Here is a 24,220-nt window from a genome sequence, read left to right as displayed (position 1 = left end):
AAATAATTGAGAATATTTAATTAAATTGTTGTATAAATTTTGACTACCTAAAAATTCAGACCAACCTTGATCAAAAGATTTATAAACTATATTTCCTAATACTAAAGAATAATTAATTAATCCATAAGTAGAAATATAAGGTATAAACCATATTGACCCAAAATAATTAATAATTAAATAATTATTTAAAGATTTATTAAAATAAAATAAAGATACATTAGAAATTATATATCCCAATACTCCCCCTAAAATACAAATAAATAATGTTATATATTTAATATAAAAAGGTAAACAAATTATACAAGGAGTAACAAATAATAATCATCTCAATATTCTACCACCTAAAATTCTTATAATTACTAATCCTATTATACCTCGAAGCATAATTCATCCCTCATCATTTAGTATATTTAAAGATCCACAATATAACTCACCAATTATTGAATAATAAATTAAACGAAATGAATAACATACAGTTAAACCAGTTGAAAAAAATACAAAAAATATCTAAAAAAATTTATATAATTTATAGGTACTATTTCTAAAATTATATCCTTAGAATAAAACCCAGCTAAAAAAGGTATTCCACATAAAGCTAAATTTGCAACATTAAAACAAGTTGAAGTAAAAGGTATAAAACTTCTCAACCCCCCTATTAAACGAATATCTTGAGAGTTATTCATGTTATGAAAAATAGCCCCTGCACATATAAATAATAATGCTTTAAATAAAGCATGAGTTAATAAATGAAAAAAAGCCAATTTTATAAACCCTATTGATAAAATACATATTATTAAACCCAACTGACTTAAAGTAGACAATGCAATAATTTTTTTTAAATCAAATTCAAAATTAGCACCTAATCCAGCTATAAATATAGTTAATCCAGATAATAATAATAAAATACATCTTAACAAAAAATCTAATAATAAAATATTAAACCGGATTAATAAATATACTCCAGCAGTTACAAGAGTTGAAGAATGAACTAAAGCAGAAACTGGAGTAGGTGCAGCTATTGCTGCAGGCAATCAAGAAGAAAAAGGAATCTGAGCTCTTTTAGTTATAGCTGCTAATATAATTAATAATATTACAACATTCATCTCAAAATCCTTTTTTATAAATTCTAAATAAAAAATAAATCTTCAACTGCCATAATTTAACATTCAAGAAATAGCTAATAAAAAAGCAACATCACCAACACGATTTGATAATACCGTTAATATTCCAGCATTATAAGATTTCAAATTTTGAAAATAAATTACTAAACAATAAGAAACTAATCCCAACCCATCTCAACCTAATAAAATTCTAATCAAATTAGGAGAAATAATTAATAATATAATTGATATAACAAACAAAAAAAACTAATATAATAAAACGATTAATATTTAATTCATTTATTATATATTCTTTTCTATAATAAATAACAAAAGAAGAAATCATTAATACAAAAGATATAAATAATAATCTTATTGAATCAAATAAAAAAGTTATAATAATTCCAGAAGAATTTAATCTAATAATTTTTATTAAAAAATTTAAACTTATAAAAAAAATATAAATCTAAAATTAATTAATATTAAAAATCCAATATTACAAATATATAATTTTTTCACAATTTAAAATGATTAAATCATATCATTTACATCACAAATCAATATTTTAATTAAACTATTTAAATTTTAAAATCAAATTATACAAATATCTCTTTTTAAAATTAATATATTTAATGGAAATCAATGTAAAAATAAAAGAAGATACTCTCGAGTTTTACCCATTCTAAAAGAATATAATCCAAAAAAATTTTTTCCATGCTGAGTATAGGCATATAAATATAAAGTATAACAAGCCCCAAAAAAAGATATTAATGATAATATAATTATACTTAACCAAGATCATCTAATAATTCTATTTAATAAAGAAATCTCTCCTAATAAATTTAATGATGGAGGAGCAGATATATTACAAATACATAATAAAAATCATCATAAAGTCATTGAAAGCATAAAATTTAATAAACCCTTATTAATTAATAATCTACGACTCCCTAATCGTTCATAAGTAATATTTGCTAAACAAAATAAACCAGATGAACAAAGACCATGAGCAATTATTAATACATAAGCACCAGATAACCCTCAATAATTTAATGTTATAATACCTCTTAAAACAATTCTTATATGAGAAACAGAAGAATAAGCAATCAAAGATTTCAAATCAGTTTGACGTAAACAAACTAAACTAATTAAAAATCCTCCAACTAATCTAATTCTAATAAAAATATAATTATATTTAACCCCACTAAACTGTAAAAATGAAAAAATTCGCAATAAACCATAGCTCCCTAATTTTAACATAATTCCCGCTAAAATTATTGAACCTGAAACAGGAGCCTCCACATGAGCTTTAGGTAATCATAAATGCACTAAAAATATAGGTATTTTTACTAAAAAAGATATAATTAATGATAGATATAATAAATCATAATTAAATAAATACTTATACAAAAAATAAAAATTTAAATTTATAAAAATATTATATAAATAAAAAATACCAATCAATATGGGTAAAGAAACAAATAAAGTATAAAATAATAAATAAACCCCAGCTTGTAAACGTTCAGGTTGATACCCTCAACCTAAAATTAAAAATAATGTAGGGATTAATCTACTCTCAAAAAAAAAAAAATATAAATAAATTTATTGAACTAAAATTTAAAATTAAAAATATTAATAAAATTAAAATATTTAATAAAAATAAATTTTTATAATTATCCAATTTATTAATTTTATAACTAGCATTTAATATAAGGATACAAATTCAAACTCTTAATAAAATTAATCCATTTGAAAGAACATCTATTCCTAAAAAATAAGAAATATTTACAAAATAATTAAAACTAAAATTAAATAAAATTATTATAAACATTATCAAAAATAATAAAAATTGAACCATTCAAAAAAAATTTTTTATGAAACAAATAGGAAATATAAAAATTAATATAAAAATAAATTTCAACATTATAATAAATTAAAAGATTGAAAATAATCATTACCGTAAGTTCGAATTAATGAAACTAAAATTGAAAGACCTAATACCCCTTCACAAACTCTAAAAATTAAAAACAAAATTCTAAAAAATATTCTATAATCTATTAAATTTAAATATATAAATAATATAAAAAATAAACTCAAATCAATATATTCTAATCTCAATAATATTGATAACAAATGTTTACGATTAGAAACAAATCCAAAAACTCCAATTAAAAATAAAATAAAAGGCAACATTCAATATAAAATTATTAGCATTAGTTTTAGTAGTTTAATAAAAACATTGGTTTTGTAAATCAAAAATAAAAAATCTTTTTTTTTTAAAACTTCAAGAAAAAAGAAACTTCTTTATCATTAATCTCCAAAATTAATATTTTCATAAACTATTCCTTGTATAATTCAATTATTTTTTTTTATTACTATATTAATTTCTAGATTAATTTTTATTCAAATAAATCATACATTAGCTATAGGACTAATATTACTTATACAAACATTACAAATTTGTATACTAACAGGAATATTATATAAAACATTCTGATTTTCTTATATTTTATTCCTAATTTTTTAGGGGGAATATTAGTATTATTTATTTATATTACTTCATTAGTATCAAATGAAATATTTTCATTATCAATTAAAATAACAATTTCATGTATTATAATATTCATTATTATAATAACAATTTCAATTTTCTTAGATAAACCCTTTATATTAAATTACATAGAAAAAAATGAAATAAAAACAATATATGATATAAAGTCATATATACAAGACAATTCTATTATACTTAATAAATTATATAATTACCCAACAAATATAATAACTATTATATTAATAAGCTATTTATTAATTACATTAATTGCCGTAGTAAAAATTACTAATATATTTTATGGCCCACTACGAATTATAAATTAATAAATTAATGAACAAACCTTTTCGAAATCAACATCCTTTAATTAAAATTTTTAATAATGCTTTAATTGATTTACCAACACCTATTAATATCTCAACTTGATGAAATTTTGGTTCATTATTAGGGTTATGTTTAATTATTCAAATTATAACAGGGTTATTCCTAGCCATACATTACACCGCAAATATTAATTTAGCTTTTGACAGAGTAAATCATATTTGTCGAGATGTAAATTACGGTTGATTGCTACGAACATTACATGCTAATGGCGCATCTTTTTTTTTATTTGTATTTATTTACATATTGGGCGAGGAATTTACTATATATCTTATTTGTTTACACCTACATGATTAATTGGAATTTTAATTTTATTTTTAGTAATAGCAACAGTTTTTATGTACTACCATGAGGTCAAATATCTTTTTGAGGTGCAACAGTTATTACAAATTTACTATCAGCAATTCCTTACTTAGCAAATAATTTAGTCCAATGAGTATGAGGAGGATTTGCAGTTGATAATGCTACATTAACTCGATTCTTTAATTTCCATTTTATTTTACCTTTTAGTGTACTAGCTATAACAATAATTCATTTATTATTCTTACACCAAACAGGATCAAATAATCCCATTGGATTAAATTCAAATATTGATAAAATTCAATTTCATGCTTATTTTTCTTACAAAGATATTATTGGATTCATTATTATAATTTCAATATTAATATTATTAACATTAATCCACCCATATTTACTAGGAGATCCAGATAATTTTATTCCAGCAAATCCATTAATAACTCCTATTCATATTCAACCAGAATGATATTTTTTATTTGCTTATGCAATTTTACGATCAATCCCTAATAAATTAGGAGGAGTTATAGCACTAATTATATCAATTGCAATTTTAACAATTCTTCCATTTTATAACTTAAGAAATTTCCGAGGAATTCAATTTTATCCTATAAATAAAATTTCATTCTGAATTATAATTACCACAATAATTTTATTAACATGAATTGGAGCACGACCAGTAGAAACTCCTTATATTATTGTAGGTCAAATTTTAACAATTATTTACTTTTTATATTATATTACAAATCCTATAATTAATAAATGATGAGATAATTTAATTAAATAGTTAATGAGCTTGAATAAGCATATGTTTTGAAAACATAATATAGAAAAATACTTTCTATTAACTTTACTTAACAAAATTAATTAAATAAAATTTAACAACAACAATTTAAACCCAATGAAAAATAATAAATAATTCAAAGAAATTGGTAAAAAACAATTTCAAGCTAAATATATTAATAATCCCATTGGATTAAATTCAAATATTGACAAAATTCCATTCCATCCTTATTTTTCATACAAAGATATTATTGGATTCATTATTATAATTTCAATATTAATATTATTGACATTAATTCACCCATATCTACTAGGAGACCAGATAATTTTATTCCAGCAAACCCATTAGTAACTCCTATTCATATTCAACCAGAATGATATTTTTTATTTGCTTATGCAATTTTACGATCAATCCCCAATAAATTAGGAGGAGTTATAGCATTAATTATATCAATTGCAATTTTAGCAATTCTTCCATTTTATAACTTAAGAAATTTTCGAGGAATTCAATTTTATCCTATCAATAAAATTTTATTTTGAATTATAATTATTACAGTAATTTTATTAACATGAATCGGAGCACGACCAGTAGAAACTCCTTACATTATTGTAGGTCAAATTTTAACAATTATTTACTTTTTTTATTATATTATAAATCCCATAATTAATAAATGATGAGATAATTTAATCAAATAGTTAATGAGCTTGAATAAGCATATGTTTTGAAAACATAATATAGAAAAATACTTTCTATTAACTTTACTTAACAAAATTAATTAAATAAAATCTAATAACAACAACTTAAACCCAATAAAAAATAATAATTAATTCAAAGAAATTGGCAAAAAACATTTTCAAGCTAAATATATTAATTTATCGAGGCAAAGTACCACGAACTCAAATAAATATAAAAGAAATAAATATTAATTTTAAACATATTGCTGATTTTTGATAGCCTTGTAAGTACTTATTATTGTAAAAAAATTTTATGAGCTGATAGGCCTTAGTTAAATAAAACACAATATTTAAAGTTGTGTTTTAGTTTTACTTCGTCGATATTTCGATTTCAGTCTGAAATCATCTTCAGGACTGTCAAACACAAATAGAAAAAAGGACTATTAGAATAATATTATATTTTGCATATAGGTATATAATAAAGCAACTTACACATATGACTATGTTTGATCGACTGATCAGATGTTCAAAAATTAAGTATAACAAAGCATAACAACGAAAGTAAACAATAGAAAATACCGCAAGTGTAAACAAATTTTTGCAATAACAATAATACATAGGACAAAGAACAATAAGACAGAAAAAATGCATGAGCCATAACTATGGTGTTTAGTTGTTGTCATTGTATAGATTTTGAGCGGGATGTTGGCTGGACGCTGTTTGAATTTGCTGAGCACCGTGAGGCTTGCACTGCATTTTGTTGTTGTTTCAGCAATAGATGTCGATATGCATATGCACATTGGTCGGTGTCGCTTTTAAAATTCATTCTCTTATCATTAGGTGTGCTCATAATATGGAGCATTTCCAAAGTAAAACGCTTATTATAATGTTTCTCAATATCCAAGATAGAAACATTTTTGAAGTCAGGATAGTGACCAGTATCCTTACAATGCGCTGTCAAGGCCGTCTTATTGTCCGAAGCAATGTTTCTAAGCTTTATATTGGACTTATGACCGGAAATCCTTGTCTTTAGCTTTAATTTGGTTGTCCCCACATATACCTTATCGCATAAGTGGGACCCGTCACCGTTGCATGGAATTTTATAAATGATGTTGGATTTCTCATCTTTCGAGATTCTGTCCTTAGTATTGCTGTAAACCTGTCGTAACGTATTGTTATATGTGAACGCTAGTGTAATTTTCTCTTTATCATATAATTGCGATGTCTTTATTCTCTCCGATATTCCTGGAACATATACTATAGACTTGTATATTTTACTTTTCGTTTCACGTGTTGCCTCATCATTAGAGGTTCTAATTTTGAAATTTCGTATGAGTTTGTTGATGAGATTACTGGGGAATTCATTTTCTTCTAGAGTTTTCTTTATAATCGCAATATTCTTTCTATGGTATATTCTGTCGCTAATAGTGAGTACCCTACTGATGAAGTTTTTGGCTGTATTTAAAATTGTTTTCCTTTCATGGTGTGAGTTGTAGTTGATTAATCTTCCCGAAGCTGTGGGTTTTTTGTACCAGTCAAAATATATTTTATTGTTGTGCGTGTTTATTAGCGTGTCAAGGTATGGTAGTTGACCGTCTTTTTCGACCTCCACTGTAAATCTGATGTTCTTGTTGTAGCTGTTGAGTTCCTTCAGCATATTCTCTACTTCATCCGTTTTGACAATCGCAAATAAATCATCTACATATTTAGTTAGTAGGCGTGGTTTACATTTGGCTTCCATCTCAAATCTTGTTAGCAGCTCTTCCATGACGATGTCTGCTATGACCGGGGAGGCTGGGGAACCCATGGGCATTCCTGTCCGTTGTTCATATATCTTTTCATTGTATTTGAAATATCTATTCTCCTTTATACAAAATTTGACAATCGTTAAAAAAAGTTCCCTTGTTAACGTTGTGTACTCTTTTATTTCATCCCACTTTGAAGAAATGATTTCCAAGGCCACATCAACTGGAATGCTTGGGAACAGGGAGACTACGTCGAAGGACACCAAGCATTCATCATCATATATGTACGTGCCCCCCACTTTGTTTTTAAATTCTGTCGAGTCCTTAACATTATACTTGGACGACATAGTAACTTTTTCCAGGAATTTTCACGCCATATTTACATAAATTGTATGACGGGGAGTCAATCGAGGAGCATATAGGCCGTACAGGTATATTTTCTTTGTGGATTTTTGGTAATCCGTAAATTCTCGGTGTGTTTGCGTTTTTACATAGTAGAAATTTCTTTTCTTGGGCATCTATATTGCCATTGTTGAACATTCGTTGTACTAATTCATTGTTTTTCTCCTGTAATTTGTTAGTCGGATCGCGTTTTAAAACCCTGTAGGTAGAGATGTCGTTGACTACCGTCTGTATTTTTGAGTCGTATTCTTTTTTGTCCATGACAACCGTAACATTGCCCTTGTCGGCATTAAGTATGATTAACTGTTTGTTTTGTTTGAGGAACCGTTTTGTGTCTTCTAAGGTTTGGCATATAAATTTGTCTCGGAATGAAGTCGTCTTTTTCTTTAAGTGATCCTGTATTAGTGTCGTGAAATTATTTCTGGCTATTTCTTGCATATCTCTATCTTTTACAGTTTGTATGATGTTCTCCCCGTCTGCTATAAACTTAAACAATGGAAACTTCTCATTATCGGACGCAAGGGCGTATTTTGGGCCAAGGGATAATAGCCACTGTATGTTGTGTGGAATTTCTATCTGTGTTAGGTTTCGAAACCATTGTGGGACTACCCTAATATTTAATTTTTCCATTTCTTTTTGTCTTAGTTTTTCGTACTTGTTGGTTTGTGTCTTTTTGATATTGTTGGTAAGTTTGTCCAGCAGTACATTTTCACTGTCGAAAAACTTTTTTGAGTGATGCAAGTCAAGTATATGAGAAATCTCTGTTTTCATTTTTTCCGATTCCCTCTTTTTTTGTCTTAGGAGTTCATGTTTGATACATATTATGATGTTTAATAATTTTATTTGCACTTTGCTAATATATGTGGACACTCTGTTGGTGAACTTACTTGGTATCCTGCTGCTACTGGTGTTGTTGCTTATGATGTACATGATCGTTTTTGTTGCATCACTAATAAAATTCGGTGTTAGTCCGCTCCGCTTGCATCTCTCCAAAAACTTGGTCGACTGGGATAGTTTTGTAATTTGTTTGGTTATTTGTTGGTATCGTTTGATATACCTGTTGGTCCGATTATTGTATTTGTGTTTGATTGTATGGTACACTTTGAATGTGTTGATGTTTTCTCGGTGTGCTCTCCGTTTAAACATATTGCTGATTTTTGATAGCCTTGTAAGTACTTATTATTGTAAAAAAATTTTATGAGCTGATAGGCCTTAGTTAAATAAAACACAATATTTAAAGTTGTGTTTTAGTTTTACTTCGTCGATATTTCGATTTCAGTCTGAAATCATCTTCAGGACTGTCAAACACAAATAGAAAAAAGGACTATTAGAATAATATTATATTTTGCATATAGGTATATAATAAAGCAACTTACACATATGACTATGTTTGATCGACTGATCAGATGTTCAAAAATTAAGTATAACAAAGCATAACAACGAAAGTAAACAATAGAAAATACCGCAAGTGTAAACAAATTTTTGCAATAACAATAATACATAGGACAAAGAACAATAAGACAGAAAAAATGCATGAGCCATAACTATGGTGTTTAGTTGTTGTCATTGTATAGATTTTGAGCGGGATGTTGGCTGGACGCTGTTTGAATTTGCTGAGCACCGTGAGGCTTGCACTGCATTTTGTTGTTGTTTCAGCAATAGATGTCGATATGCATATGCACATTGGTCGGTGTCGCTTTTAAAATTCATTCTCTTATCATTAGGTGTGCTCATAATATGGAGCATTTCCAAAGTAAAACGCTTATTATAATGTTTCTCAATATCCAAGATAGAAACATTTTTGAAGTCAGGATAGTGACCAGTATCCTTACAATGCGCTGTCAAGGCCGTCTTATTGTCCGAAGCAATGTTTCTAAGCTTTATATTGGACTTATGACCGGAAATCCTTGTCTTTAGCTTTAATTTGGTTGTCCCCACATATACCTTATCGCATAAGTGGGACCCGTCACCGTTGCATGGAATTTTATAAATGATGTTGGATTTCTCATCTTTCGAGATTCTGTCCTTAGTATTGCTGTAAACCTGTCGTAACGTATTGTTATATGTGAACGCTAGTGTAATTTTCTCTTTATCATATAATTGCGATGTCTTTATTCTCTCCGATATTCCTGGAACATATACTATAGACTTGTATATTTTACTTTTCGTTTCACGTGTTGCCTCATCATTAGAGGTTCTAATTTTGAAATTTCGTATGAGTTTGTTGATGAGATTACTGGGGAATTCATTTTCTTCTAGAGTTTTCTTTATAATCGCAATATTCTTTCTATGGTATATTCTGTCGCTAATAGTGAGTACCCTACTGATGAAGTTTTTGGCTGTATTTAAAATTGTTTTCCTTTCATGGTGTGAGTTGTAGTTGATTAATCTTCCCGAAGCTGTGGGTTTTTTGTACCAGTCAAAATATATTTTATTGTTGTGCGTGTTTATTAGCGTGTCAAGGTATGGTAGTTGACCGTCTTTTTCGACCTCCACTGTAAATCTGATGTTCTTGTTGTAGCTGTTGAGTTCCTTCAGCATATTCTCTACTTCATCCGTTTTGACAATCGCAAATAAATCATCTACATATTTAGTTAGTAGGCGTGGTTTACATTTGGCTTCCATCTCAAATCTTGTTAGCAGCTCTTCCATGACGATGTCTGCTATGACCGGGGAGGCTGGGGAACCCATGGGCATTCCTGTCCGTTGTTCATATATCTTTTCATTGTATTTGAAATATCTATTCTCCTTTATACAAAATTTGACAATCGTTAAAAAAAGTTCCCTTGTTAACGTTGTGTACTCTTTTATTTCATCCCACTTTGAAGAAATGATTTCCAAGGCCACATCAACTGGAATGCTTGGGAACAGGGAGACTACGTCGAAGGACACCAAGCATTCATCATCATATATGTACGTGCCCCCCACTTTGTTTTTAAATTCTGTCGAGTCCTTAACATTATACTTGGACGACATAGTAACTTTTTCAAGAATTTTCACGCCATATTTACATAAATTGTATGACGGGGAGTCAATCGAGGAGCATATAGGCCGTACAGGTATATTTTCTTTGTGGATTTTTGGTAATCCGTAAATTCTCGGTGTGTTTGCGTTTTTACATAGTAGAAATTTCTTTTCTTGGGCATCTATATTGCCATTGTTGAACATTCGTTGTACTAATTCATTGTTTTTCTCCTGTAATTTGTTAGTCGGATCGCGTTTTAAAACCCTGTAGGTAGAGATGTCGTTGACTAACGTCTGTATTTTTGAGTCGTATTCTTTTTTGTCCATGACAACCGTAACATTGCCCTTGTCGGCATTAAGTATGATTAACTGTTTGTTTTGTTTGAGGAACCGTTTTGTGTCTTCTAAGGTTTGGCATATAAATTTGTCTCGGAATGAAGTCGTCTTTTTCTTTAAGTGATCCTGTATTAGTGTCGTGAAATTATTTCTGGCTATTTCTTGCATATCTCTATCTTTTACAGTTTGTATGATGTTCTCCCCGTCTGCTATAAACTTAAACAATGGAAACTTCTCATTATCGGACGCAAGGGCGTATTTTGGGCCAAGGGATAATAGCCACTGTATGTTGTGTGGAATTTCTATCTGTGTTAGGTTTCGAAACCATTGTGGGACTACCCTAATATTTAATTTTTCCATTTCTTTTTGTCTTAGTTTTTCGTACTTGTTGGTTTGTGTCTTTTTGATATTGTTGGTAAGTTTGTCCAGCAGTACATTTTCACTGTCGAAAAACTTTTTTGAGTGATGCAAGTCAAGTATATGAGAAATCTCTGTTTTCATTTTTTCCGATTCCCTCTTTTTTTGTCTTAGGAGTTCATGTTTGATACATATTATGATGTTTAATAATTTTATTTGCACTTTGCTAATATATGTGGACACTCTGTTGGTGAACTTACTTGGTATCCTGCTGCTACTGGTGTTGTTGCTTATGATGTACATGATCGTTTTTGTTGCATCACTAATAAAATTCGGTGTTAGTCCGCTCCGCTTGCATCTCTCCAAAAACTTGGTCGACTGGGATAGTTTTGTAATTTGTTTGGTTATTTGTTGGTATCGTTTGATATACCTGTTGGTCCGATTATTGTATTTGTGTTTGATTGTATGGTACACTTTGAATGTGTTGATGTTTTCTCGGTGTGCTCTCCGTTTAAACATATTGCTGATTTTTGATAGCCTTGTAAGTACTTATTATTGTAAAAAAATTTTATGAGCTGATAGGCCTTAGTTAAATAAAACACAATATTTAAAGTTGTGTTTTAGTTTTACTTCGTCGATATTTCGATTTCAGTCTGAAATCATCTTCAGGACTGTCAAACACAAATAGAAAAAAGGACTATTAGAATAATATTATATTTTGCATATAGGTATATAATAAAGCAACTTACACATATGACTATGTTTGATCGACTGATCAGATGTTCAAAAATTAAGTATAACAAAGCATAACAACGAAAGTAAACAATAGAAAATACCGCAAGTGTAAACAAATTTTTGCAATAACAATAATACATAGGACAAAGAACAATAAGACAGAAAAAATGCATGAGCCATAACTATGGTGTTTAGTTGTTGTCATTGTATAGATTTTGAGCGGGATGTTGGCTGGACGCTGTTTGAATTTGCTGAGCACCGTGAGGCTTGCACTGCATTTTGTTGTTGTTTCAGCAATAGATGTCGATATGCATATGCACATTGGTCGGTGTCGCTTTTAAAATTCATTCTCTTATCATTAGGTGTGCTCATAATATGGAGCATTTCCAAAGTAAAACGCTTATTATAATGTTTCTCAATATCCAAGATAGAAACATTTTTGAAGTCAGGATAGTGACCAGTATCCTTACAATGCGCTGTCAAGGCCGTCTTATTGTCCGAAGCAATGTTTCTAAGCTTTATATTGGACTTATGACCGGAAATCCTTGTCTTTAGCTTTAATTTGGTTGTCCCCACATATACCTTATCGCATAAGTGGGACCCGTCACCGTTGCATGGAATTTTATAAATGATGTTGGATTTCTCATCTTTCGAGATTCTGTCCTTAGTATTGCTGTAAACCTGTCGTAACGTATTGTTATATGTGAACGCTAGTGTAATTTTCTCTTTATCATATAATTGCGATGTCTTTATTCTCTCCGATATTCCTGGAACATATACTATAGACTTGTATATTTTACTTTTCGTTTCACGTGTTGCCTCATCATTAGAGGTTCTAATTTTGAAATTTCGTATGAGTTTGTTGATGAGATTACTGGGGAATTCATTTTCTTCTAGAGTTTTCTTTATAATCGCAATATTCTTTCTATGGTATATTCTGTCGCTAATAGTGAGTACCCTACTGATGAAGTTTTTGGCTGTATTTAAAATTGTTTTCCTTTCATGGTGTGAGTTGTAGTTGATTAATCTTCCCGAAGCTGTGGGTTTTTTGTACCAGTCAAAATATATTTTATTGTTGTGCGTGTTTATTAGCGTGTCAAGGTATGGTAGTTGACCGTCTTTTTCGACCTCCACTGTAAATCTGATGTTCTTGTTGTAGCTGTTGAGTTCCTTCAGCATATTCTCTACTTCATCCGTTTTGACAATCGCAAATAAATCATCTACATATTTAGTTAGTAGGCGTGGTTTACATTTGGCTTCCATCTCAAATCTTGTTAGCAGCTCTTCCATGACGATGTCTGCTATGACCGGGGAGGCTGGGGAACCCATGGGCATTCCTGTCCGTTGTTCATATATCTTTTCATTGTATTTGAAATATCTATTCTCCTTTATACAAAATTTGACAATCGTTAAAAAAAGTTCCCTTGTTAACGTTGTGTACTCTTTTATTTCATCCCACTTTGAAGAAATGATTTCCAAGGCCACATCAACTGGAATGCTTGGGAACAGGGAGACTACGTCGAAGGACACCAAGCATTCATCATCATATATGTACGTGCCCCCCACTTTGTTTTTAAATTCTGTCGAGTCCTTAACATTATACTTGGACGACATAGTAACTTTTTCAAGAATTTTCACGCCATATTTACATAAATTGTATGACGGGGAGTCAATCGAGGAGCATATAGGCCGTACAGGTATATTTTCTTTGTGGATTTTTGGTAATCCGTAAATTCTCGGTGTGTTTGCGTTTTTACATAGTAGAAATTTCTTTTCTTGGGCATCTATATTGCCATTGTTGAACATTCGTTGTACTAATTCATTGTTTTTCTCCTGTAATTTGTTAGTCGGATCGCGTTTTAAAACCCTGTAGGTAGAGATGTCGTTGACTACCGTCTGTATTTTTGAGTCGTATTCTTTTTTGTCCATGACAACCGTAACATTGCCCTTGTCGGCATTAAGTATGATTAACTGTTTGTTTTGTTTGAGGAACCGTTTTGTGTCTTCTAAGGTTTGGCATATAAATTTGTCTCGGAATGAAGTCGTCTTTTTCTTTAAGTGATCCTGTATTAGTGTCGTGAAATTATTTCTGGCTATTTCTTGCATATCTCTATCTTTTACAGTTTGTATGATGTTCTCCCCGTCTGCTATAAACTTAAACAATGGAAACTTCTCATTATCGGACGCAAGGGCGTATTTTGGGCCAAGGGATAATAGCCACTGTATGTTGTGTGGAATTTCTATCTGTGTTAGGTTTCGAAACCATTGTGGGACTACCCTAATATTTAATTTTTCCATTTCTTTTTGTCTTAGTTTTTCGTACTTGTTGGTTTGTGTCTTTTTGATATTGTTGGTAAGTTTGTCCAGCAGTACATTTTCACTGTCGAAAAACTTTTTTGAGTGATGCAAGTCAAGTATATGAGAAATCTCTGTTTTCATTTTTTCCGATTCCCTCTTTTTTTGTCTTAGGAGTTCATGTTTGATACATATTATGATGTTTAATAATTTTATTTGCACTTTGCTAATATATGTGGACACTCTGTTGGTGAACTTACTTGGTATCCTGCTGCTACTGGTGTTGTTGCTTATGATGTACATGATCGTTTTTGTTGCATCACTAATAAAATTCGGTGTTAGTCCGCTCCGCTTGCATCTCTCCAAAAACTTGGTCGACTGGGATAGTTTTGTAATTTGTTTGGTTATTTGTTGGTATCGTTTGATATACCTGTTGGTCCGATTATTGTATTTGTGTTTGATTGTATGGTACACTTTGAATGTGTTGATGTTTTCTCGGTGTGCTCTCCGTTTAAACATATTGCTGATTTTTGATAGCCTTGTAAGTACTTATTATTGTAAAAAAATTTTATGAGCTGATAGGCCTTAGTTAAATAAAACACAATATTTAAAGTTGTGTTTTAGTTTTACTTCGTCGATATTTCGATTTCAGTCTGAAATCATCTTCAGGACTGTCAAACACAAATAGAAAAAAGGACTATTAGAATAATATTATATTTTGCATATAGGTATATAATAAAGCAACTTACACATATGACTATGTTTGATCGACTGATCAGATGTTCAAAAATTAAGTATAACAAAGCATAACAACGAAAGTAAACAATAGAAAATACCGCAAGTGTAAACAAATTTTTGCAATAACAATAATACATAGGACAAAGAACAATAAGACAGAAAAAATGCATGAGCCATAACTATGGTGTTTAGTTGTTGTCATTGTATAGATTTTGAGCGGGATGTTGGCTGGACGCTGTTTGAATTTGCTGAGCACCGTGAGGCTTGCACTGCATTTTGTTGTTGTTTCAGCAATAGATGTCGATATGCATATGCACATTGGTCGGTGTCGCTTTTAAAATTCATTCTCTTATCATTAGGTGTGCTCATAATATGGAGCATTTCCAAAGTAAAACGCTTATTATAATGTTTCTCAATATCCAAGATAGAAACATTTTTGAAGTCAGGATAGTGACCAGTATCCTTACAATGCGCTGTCAAGGCCGTCTTATTGTCCGAAGCAATGTTTCTAAGCTTTATATTGGACTTATGACCGGAAATCCTTGTCTTTAGCTTTAATTTGGTTGTCCCCACATATACCTTATCGCATAAGTGGGACCCGTCACCGTTGCATGGAATTTTATAAATGATGTTGGATTTCTCATCTTTCGAGATTCTGTCCTTAGTATTGCTGTAAACCTGTCGTAACGTATTGTTATATGTGAACGCTAGTGTAATTTTCTCTTTATCATATAATTGCGATGTCTTTATTCTCTCCGATATTCCTGGAACATATACTATAGACTTGTATATTTTACTTTTCGTTTCACGTGTTGCCTCATCATTAGAGGTTCTAATTTTGAAATTTCGTATGAGTTTGTTGATGAGATTACTGGGGAATTCATTTTCTTCTAGAGTTTTCTTTATAATCGCAATATTCTTTCTATGGTATATTCTGTCGCTAATAGTGAGTACCCTACTGATGAAGTTTTTGGCTGTATTTAAAATTGTTTTCCTTTCATGGTGTGAGTTGTAGTTGATTAATCTTCCCGAAGCTGTGGGTTTTTTGTACCAGTCAAAATATATTTTATTGTTGTGCGTGTTTATTAGCGTGTCAAGGTATGGTAGTTGACCGTCTTTTTCGACCTCCACTGTAAATCTGATGTTCTTGTTGTAGCTGTTGAGTTCCTTCAGCATATTCTCTACTTCATCCGTTTTGACAATCGCAAATAAATCATCTACATATTTAGTTAGTAGGCGTGGTTTACATTTGGCTTCCATCTCAAATCTTGTTAGCAGCTCTTCCATGACGATGTCTGCTATGACCGGGGAGGCTGGGGAACCCATGGGCATTCCTGTCCGTTGTTCATATATCTTTTCATTGTATTTGAAATATCTATTCTCCTTTATACAAAATTTGACAATCGTTAAAAAAAGTTCCCTTGTTAACGTTGTGTACTCTTTTATTTCATCCCACTTTGTCCATCTATTGTTTACTTTCGTTGTTATGCTTTGTTATACTTAATTTTAAATAAAACACAAAATTAAATAAATCACAACTTAAAAAAATACTTCTTTTAAATAATAATTCTTTTAAATAAAATTCTAGAATATTCAGCTATAAAAATTAATGCAAATCCACCTCTTCTATATTCAACATGAAACCCAGAGACTAATTCAGATTCACCTTCAGCAAAATCAAAAGGTGTTCGATTAGTTTCAGCTAAACAAATACAAAATCAAATTAAACTAAGAGGTAAAAAAATTACTAAAAATCAAAAATATTTTTGATAATAAAAAAATTTAAAAGTATATCTTCCAATTAAAAAAACAAAAGACAATAAAATTAAAACTATTCTAACTTTATAAGAAATGGTTTGAGCAACTGCCCGTAACCCCCCTAATAAAGCATAATTAGAATTTGATGATCAACCAGCAATCATGATTCTATAAACACCTAATCTAGCACAACTTAAAAAAAATAATAAACCTAAATTAAAAGAAAGAAATTTTACAAACAAAGGTATACAAAATCAAACAACTAAAGAAAGAAATAAAGAAAAAATTTGAGAAAAATAATAAGAAATATAATTAGATAATAAAGGATAAGTTTGTTCTTTAGTAAATAATTAATTGCGTCACAAAAAGGCTGAGGAATTCCTAATAAACCAACCTTATTTGAACCTTTTCGAATTTGAATATACCCTAATACTTTACGCTCCAAAAGAGTCAAAAACGCAACTCTCACTAAAACACAAATAATTAAAATTAATGAGCCAATTAAAGTCAAAAATAATTCAAAAATAAACAAGTACTATTTGTAATTAAAAATTACATCTATAAATTCTAAATTTAATGCACTAATCTGCCAAAATAGTTAATCAAATTATATTAATAAAATTCACATAAATAAAATATAATTATTTTAATAACTGGTCCTTTCGTACTAAGATATTATAATATATTAAAATAGAAACCAACCTGGCTCACGCCGGTTTGAACTCAGATCATGTAAGAATTTAAAAGTCGAACAGACTTGTCATTTAAGCAACTACACCTAAAATTATATCTTAATCCAACATAGAGGTCGCAAACTTTTTTATCAATAAGAACTCGCCAAAAAAAATTACGCTGTTATCCCCAAAGTAACTTGCTCTTTTAATCATTAATAATGGATCAATAAATCATAAATAAATGATGAAAATTAATTAAAAGTTAATTAAATTTTAATATCACCCCAATAAAATAATTTTAAAAACGCGGGTTCGAATCGAGCTCAAGGCCTAACAATAATTTTTTATCATTATTATTGTTATGATAAATTTTTTCTTAATTGATAAAAAATTATTGTTAGGCCTTGAGCTCGATTCGAATCCGCGATCTTAAAATCAGTAGGCCGATATAACAACAAAAATTGATAATTTTAAAAATTAAAATAAAATAAATCAAAAAATAAAAATTTATAAAATTATAAAGATTTATAGGGTCTTCTCGTCTTTTAACATAATTTTAGCTTTTTTACTAAAATATAAAATTCTATAATAAATTTATATGAAACAGATTATACTTCATCCAACCATTCATACAAGCCTTCAATTAAAAGACTAATGATTATGCTACCTTTGCACAGTTAAATTACTGCGGGCATTAAAAAAATTCTTTGGGCAGGTTAGACTTTAAAATTAACTCAAAAAGACATGTTTTTGTTAAACAGGCGAGTAATATATTTGCCGAGTTCTTTATATAAACTTTTCATTGAAAAAATTGAAAAAATTTTCAAAAAAAATTTTACAAAAATTTTTTATAAAAAATTAAAATATAAATAAATAATATTCAAATAAAATAATTTTTAACAAAATTAATAATAATTGCTAATTCTAAGCATATATTTTTTTATTAATTTATTTCATTTATAATACTTTATTTTAAAGCTTATCCCTTAAAATATTATAATTTATAAATTTATTTATTAACAAAATAAATAAATAAATCAAAAATTACTAAATTAAATCTATTTCAAAACAAACTAGATATATTTAAAAACGAATAACATTTCATTTCTAATAATCTATTCACAATAATTTTAATACATTAAATTTAATAAATTATTAACTCTTATAAAATCGAGATCAATATTTTTACTATTAATTATTTAATAAACCCTGATACACAAGATACAAAAAATAAATTTTTCTTATAAAGTAAAAATTTTTCAAATTATTTCAATAATCTTTCACAATACAAATAAACTATAATTAAATTTATTTTTTCACTAAAAATTGCTAAAGCACTAATTTTTATAATTACTTTTAATATAAATTAAATAAATAATATTAATATTAATAAAAAATCATAAATAAATATTAAATTCAATTTATATTAATTTGCACAAAAATCTTTTCAATGTAAATGAAATACTTTACTTAATAAGCTTTAAATTTTCATTCTAGATACACCTTCCGATACATCTACTATGTTACGACTTATCTTATTTTAGAATAAGGGCGACAGGCGATATGTGCATATTTTAGAGCTAAAGTCAAATTGTTTATCTTTAAAATTTTACTACCAAATCCAATTTCGTTAAACATTTAAAATTTAAATTCATTTAAATAATTTTATTGTAACCCATTTCTACTTAAATATAAGCTACACCTTGATCTGATATAAATTCAAATACAAGTTACTGAAAATTATTATTCTAATAAAATATTCTAATAACGACGGTATATAAACTGAAAACTAATTTAAGTGAGGTACATCGTGAACTATCAATTACAGAACAGGTTCCTCTGAATAGACTAAAATACCGCCAAATTTTTTAAGTTTCAAGAACATAACTAATACTACCTTAATGAAAAATAACTACATTTTTTATAATAGGGTATCTAATCCTAGTTTAATAATAAAATTTCTAAGACTAAATAAAATTAAATTTAAAAACTTTTATAAATTTAAAATTTCACTTAATAAATTTATACATATTTTTAATTTATATCTTTCATCGAAAAATTTTTATTTGTACTATTTTTATAACCGTGGATGCTGGCACAATTTAACCAATACTAAATAAAATTACTAACTCCAATTTTAACTGATTAATAAAACTAATTACTGAGAATAAAATTTAAAATATCAGTTATTAAAATAAATAAAAACACACACAAATTTATATATAAAATAAATTTATAACAAAAAATAAGCTAAAATAAAACTTTATATTAAAAAATAATATTTATAAAAAATACAAAAATAATTAATAAATATTAGATACAAATAATAAAAATAATTAATTTAAATTATAAAAATAAAAATTAAGAAAATGATCAATAATTCTAAAATTTTTAATATTGTAAAATTAATTAATTATTTTTAATTAAATAATTTAATATAGTATTTTACTTCCCTAAAAAAATTTTTCCATAAATTTATTTAATAAAATATAAATTATAAAAATAATAAATAATTACAAAATTTTAATTTCAAATAAACATTTAATTCCTAATTAATCACATTCAATAAAACAAATAAAATAATAAAATCAATAAATAAATTAAAATAATAATTAAATATTTAATTTATAATCAATTAATAACAAATTAATAAAAATTACGAAAATGATCAATAATTCCAAATATTAACCTACAAATAAATAAATAATGATTAACCAATAATTAATTATTCAATAAAATAAAATATAAAATCATCAATAATTCTAAAATATTTAATAAAAATCAATTTCATAATAAAATATAAAATGAAAATGATCAATAATTCAAAAATCTAAAAAAAATATTTCTTTAACAAAATATAATAATTTAATTGTAAATTTTAAAAATTCATATATATATATTATTAATTAATAACTATATTTAATAATTAAAATTAAATTTTTATATTTTTTTATTATTAATCATTTTCAAATAAATAGTCTAATATACTTAATTTCCCACAAACATTTTTTCCATAGATTCATTTAATAATAAAAATATGAACTATACGAAAATGATCAATATTCTAAACTTTTAATAAAATAAATAACAAATAATCAACCCCTAATTAATTATTAATTATTCAATAAAATAAAATTAAAAATGATCAATAATTCTAAAATTTTTAATAAAAATTTCATAATAAAATATAAAATAAAAATGATCAATAATTCTAAAAATCTAAAAATTCTTTTTCTAATAAAATAAAATTATTTAATTTTAAATTTTAAAAATTTATATATAATATTAATAAATAATAAAATATAGTATATAAAAATTAAATTTAATAATCAATAAAGATCAAACAAAATTTATAAATAAAATTTCAAAATTTTTAAATTTATTATAAAAATTTTAAATACTAAAATTTTATAACTTAAAAAACAAATAATTAAAAAATTTTTAATTTTTAACAAAATTTCAATTTTTTACAATACTAAAAATTTTAGAATTATTGATCATTTTCGTAATTTTTTTTTTTATTGCAAAAAAATTCGAAATTTAAAAAAAAATGTTTAAAATTTTGGTACTAATAAATTTTCTTTATACTAAGATAGATACTTTCCATCTAATTATTTTATATACATGACAGTTTATTTAAAAATTATATTTTTTTCGTTATACTTAAGAGATATACTATAGAGATCAATAAATATCTATATATATATTAATATTTAATATATTAATAGATGCATATTAATCTTGTCCAAAAAAACCCTAAAATTCAGAAATAGAGATTAGTTTTTTAAAATTTGATTATTATTATTATAATCTATTATTAGAAATTTTTATAAATTAAAATATTAAAAATAAATAAACGATATACATCTATATATCTATATTAAAGTTGTTATTTTAACTCTCATACCTATTGTCACGGATATTAGCATCACTAAGCTATACCATCACTAAGGCGATGCTAAGGCCATGCTAAGCGGTATTTACGTCAATAATCAAATCATGTATACACATATATAAGGCAGCCGAGAGATGTCACACACAGATGCATTTACTTATACGCCTATGTGTGTGCGAGAGACTGTAGACTACAAACTCTCATACATATGAGAGACGCTGAAAAGTAGACAATTGTAAACAAGTAGAAACTATATGAGAACTATAAACTTACGAAATAGTTGGTAAGTTCTGGAAATAGAAGAACCTAGATGTATGCAGCGTAAACTATAAAAGCGGCGCAAGCGAGTAAGAAGTAATTCAGTTTGATTTGAGTTTCGATTAAGACGCAATCTGGCGGGCAATAGTAGAGTTTCATTTGAACTATCAATCAGTTTGGTTGTTAAGCAAGCTATTCGTTGCAAAGTATAAGTGTTATTGTGAAGTACTTTAATAAAGGCCATTTTTCCATTATCCAATATTGGAGTTATTTATTCAACAATTTAGTGATTCGAACTTAGCAGAAGGGCAAATAAGAGGATTTGCAAGTAAATTCGTACAATATATATATGAGAATTTTTTATTATCTAAATAAAAAAAAAATCAGAAATTTTTTAAAAACTAAATTTAATTATCTGATATATTAAATATTTAAAATGAATTTAACATAATTTTTTTTAAACTCTTGGTACAAAAAAAAAAACCCCCCATTTATTTTATAATGAATTTTTAATCTTTAGTTTTAAAAAAGATAATTTTACATTCTAAAAAATACAATAGAAATCAGTCTATTTTAACTTAATGAATTGCCTGAAAAAAGGGTTATCTTGATAGGATAAATAATGTAATTTTATTACATTCATTATATTTAATAGAATTAAACTATTTCTAAAAGTATCAAAAACTTTTGTGCATCTTACACTAAAATATAAAAAGATAAGCAAATAAAGCTACTGGCTTCATACCCCATTTATAAAGGTTACAAATCCTTTTCTTTTTAATTTTTAATAATTCTGCAAATATTATATTCTTTTCAATATTATTAATAAGAACAATAATTACAATTTCATCAAATTCTTGATTAAGAGCTTGAATAGGTTTAGAAATTCATTTATTATCTTTTATGCCCCTAATAATAAATAGTAACAATAATAATCTAATATCTACAGAAGCTTCTTTAAAATATTTCTTAATTCAAACAATTGCATCAGCAATTCTATTATTTTGTATTATTATGATATACATAAATTCTTTATTAATACAAAACTATTATTTATTTAGTAAATGAATTTTAATTTCTTCTTTATTATTAAAAAGAGGTACAGCTCCTTTACATTTTTGATTTCCAACAGTTGTAGAAGGGTTATCATGAAATAATAATTTAATTTTAATGACATGACAAAAAATTGCCCCTATGATATTAATTTCTTATTTAATTAATATTAATTTTATAAATGTTGTTATTATTATATCAATTATTATTGGTTCCTTAAGAGGATTAAATCAAACCTCATTACGAAAATTAATAGCTTTTTCATCAATTACTCATTTAGGATGAATATTAGCAGCAATACAAATTAATGAGATATTATGAATTACATATTTCTGATTTTATTCATTTTTATCATTTAGTGTAATTTTTCTATTCAAAAACTTTGAAATTTATTATATAAACCAATTATTCAATTCATTTCTTAATTTAAAAATTTTAAAATTTATTTTACTATTAAATCTACTATCTTTAGGAGGGTTATCTCCATTTATTGGATTCTTACCAAAATGATTAGTAATTCAACATTTAATTGTAAATAATCAATATTTATTGGTAACAATTATATTAACAATATCATCAATTACATTATTTTTCTATTTACGATTATGTTTTGCTTCATTCATACTAAATTATTATGAAAATAATTGAATATTTTTAATAAAATCAAATCATTTTTTCATTAAATGAATATTAATACTTTCCTTTATTTCAGCATTTAGTTTAATTACAATTTCTATAATTCACCCACTATTCTACTAATATTTTTGAAGGTTTTAAGTTAAAAAAACTAATAGCTTTCAAAGCTATAAATATTAGTAGAACCTTTTAAACCTTAGTAATTTAATTACTCCTTTAGATTTGCAATCTAATGTCATTATTGACTATAAAACTTTAATTAAAAAGAAATATTCTTATAAATAGATTTACAATCTACCGCCTAAAATTCAGCCATTTAATTATATCCCTTGAATCTATCCATAAATAAGTCGCATTTAATCGCGACAATGGTTATTTTCAACAAATCATAAAGATATTGGGACATTATATTTTATTTTTGGAGCTTGAGCAGGAATAATTGGAACTTCATTAAGAATTATTATTCCAGCTGAATTAGGTCACCCAGGAAATTTAATTGGAAACGATCAAATTTATAATGTAATTGTTACATCTCATGCTTTTGTAATAATTTTCTTTATATTTATACCAATTATAATTGGTGTCTTTGGAAA

The 24,220-nt window shown here is 26.8% G+C and overlaps 1 protein-coding gene and 1 pseudogene across 3 annotated transcripts; one reads left to right on the top strand and one right to left on the bottom strand.

Annotated features, from left to right (window-relative positions):
• Nucleotides 1-6,102: 6,102 nt before the first annotated feature.
• LOC137237063 (uncharacterized) lies at nucleotides 6,103-16,784 on the bottom strand. Of its 3 annotated transcripts, none has more exons than XM_067760252.1 (3): nucleotides 11,846-13,950; nucleotides 8,816-9,226; nucleotides 6,103-6,195 (listed from the first exon to the last, which is right to left on the bottom strand). In XM_067760252.1, exon 1 carries the CDS (start codon nucleotides 13,932-13,934, stop codon nucleotides 12,522-12,524), a length of 1,413 nt encoding a protein of 470 aa, XP_067616353.1. In that variant the 5' UTR covers nucleotides 13,935-13,950; the 3' UTR covers nucleotides 6,103-6,195; nucleotides 8,816-9,226; nucleotides 11,846-12,521. The 3 variants fall into 3 exon arrangements, with proteins under 3 accessions (XP_067616353.1, XP_067616354.1, XP_067616352.1); XM_067760253.1 differs by lacking the exon at nucleotides 6,103-6,195 and adding an exon at nucleotides 14,876-16,784 and having other exon boundaries at nucleotides 7,918-9,226; nucleotides 11,846-12,256; XM_067760251.1 differs by lacking the exon at nucleotides 6,103-6,195 and having other exon boundaries at nucleotides 7,918-9,226.
• A 1,745-nt stretch (nucleotides 16,785-18,529) lies between these two features.
• LOC137240202 (NADH-ubiquinone oxidoreductase chain 2-like) lies at nucleotides 18,530-23,750 on the top strand (annotated as a pseudogene).
• Nucleotides 23,751-24,220: the final 470 nt, after the last annotated feature.

Source organism: Eurosta solidaginis, chromosome 1 (assembly GCF_040869045.1).
Source record: "Eurosta solidaginis isolate ZX-2024a chromosome 1, ASM4086904v1, whole genome shotgun sequence".
In the NCBI taxonomy this organism is placed as follows: domain Eukaryota; kingdom Metazoa; phylum Arthropoda; class Insecta; order Diptera; family Tephritidae; genus Eurosta; species Eurosta solidaginis.
Note: the sequence above shows the minus strand (reverse complement) of the source record. Positions and strands in the feature narration are given on the sequence as shown.

Excerpts from the sequence above, each read along its gene's own strand:
- LOC137237063 (XM_067760252.1), bottom strand. The coding sequence starts at position 13,934 with ATGTCGTCCAAGTATAATGTTAAGGACTCGACAGAATTTAAAAACAAA.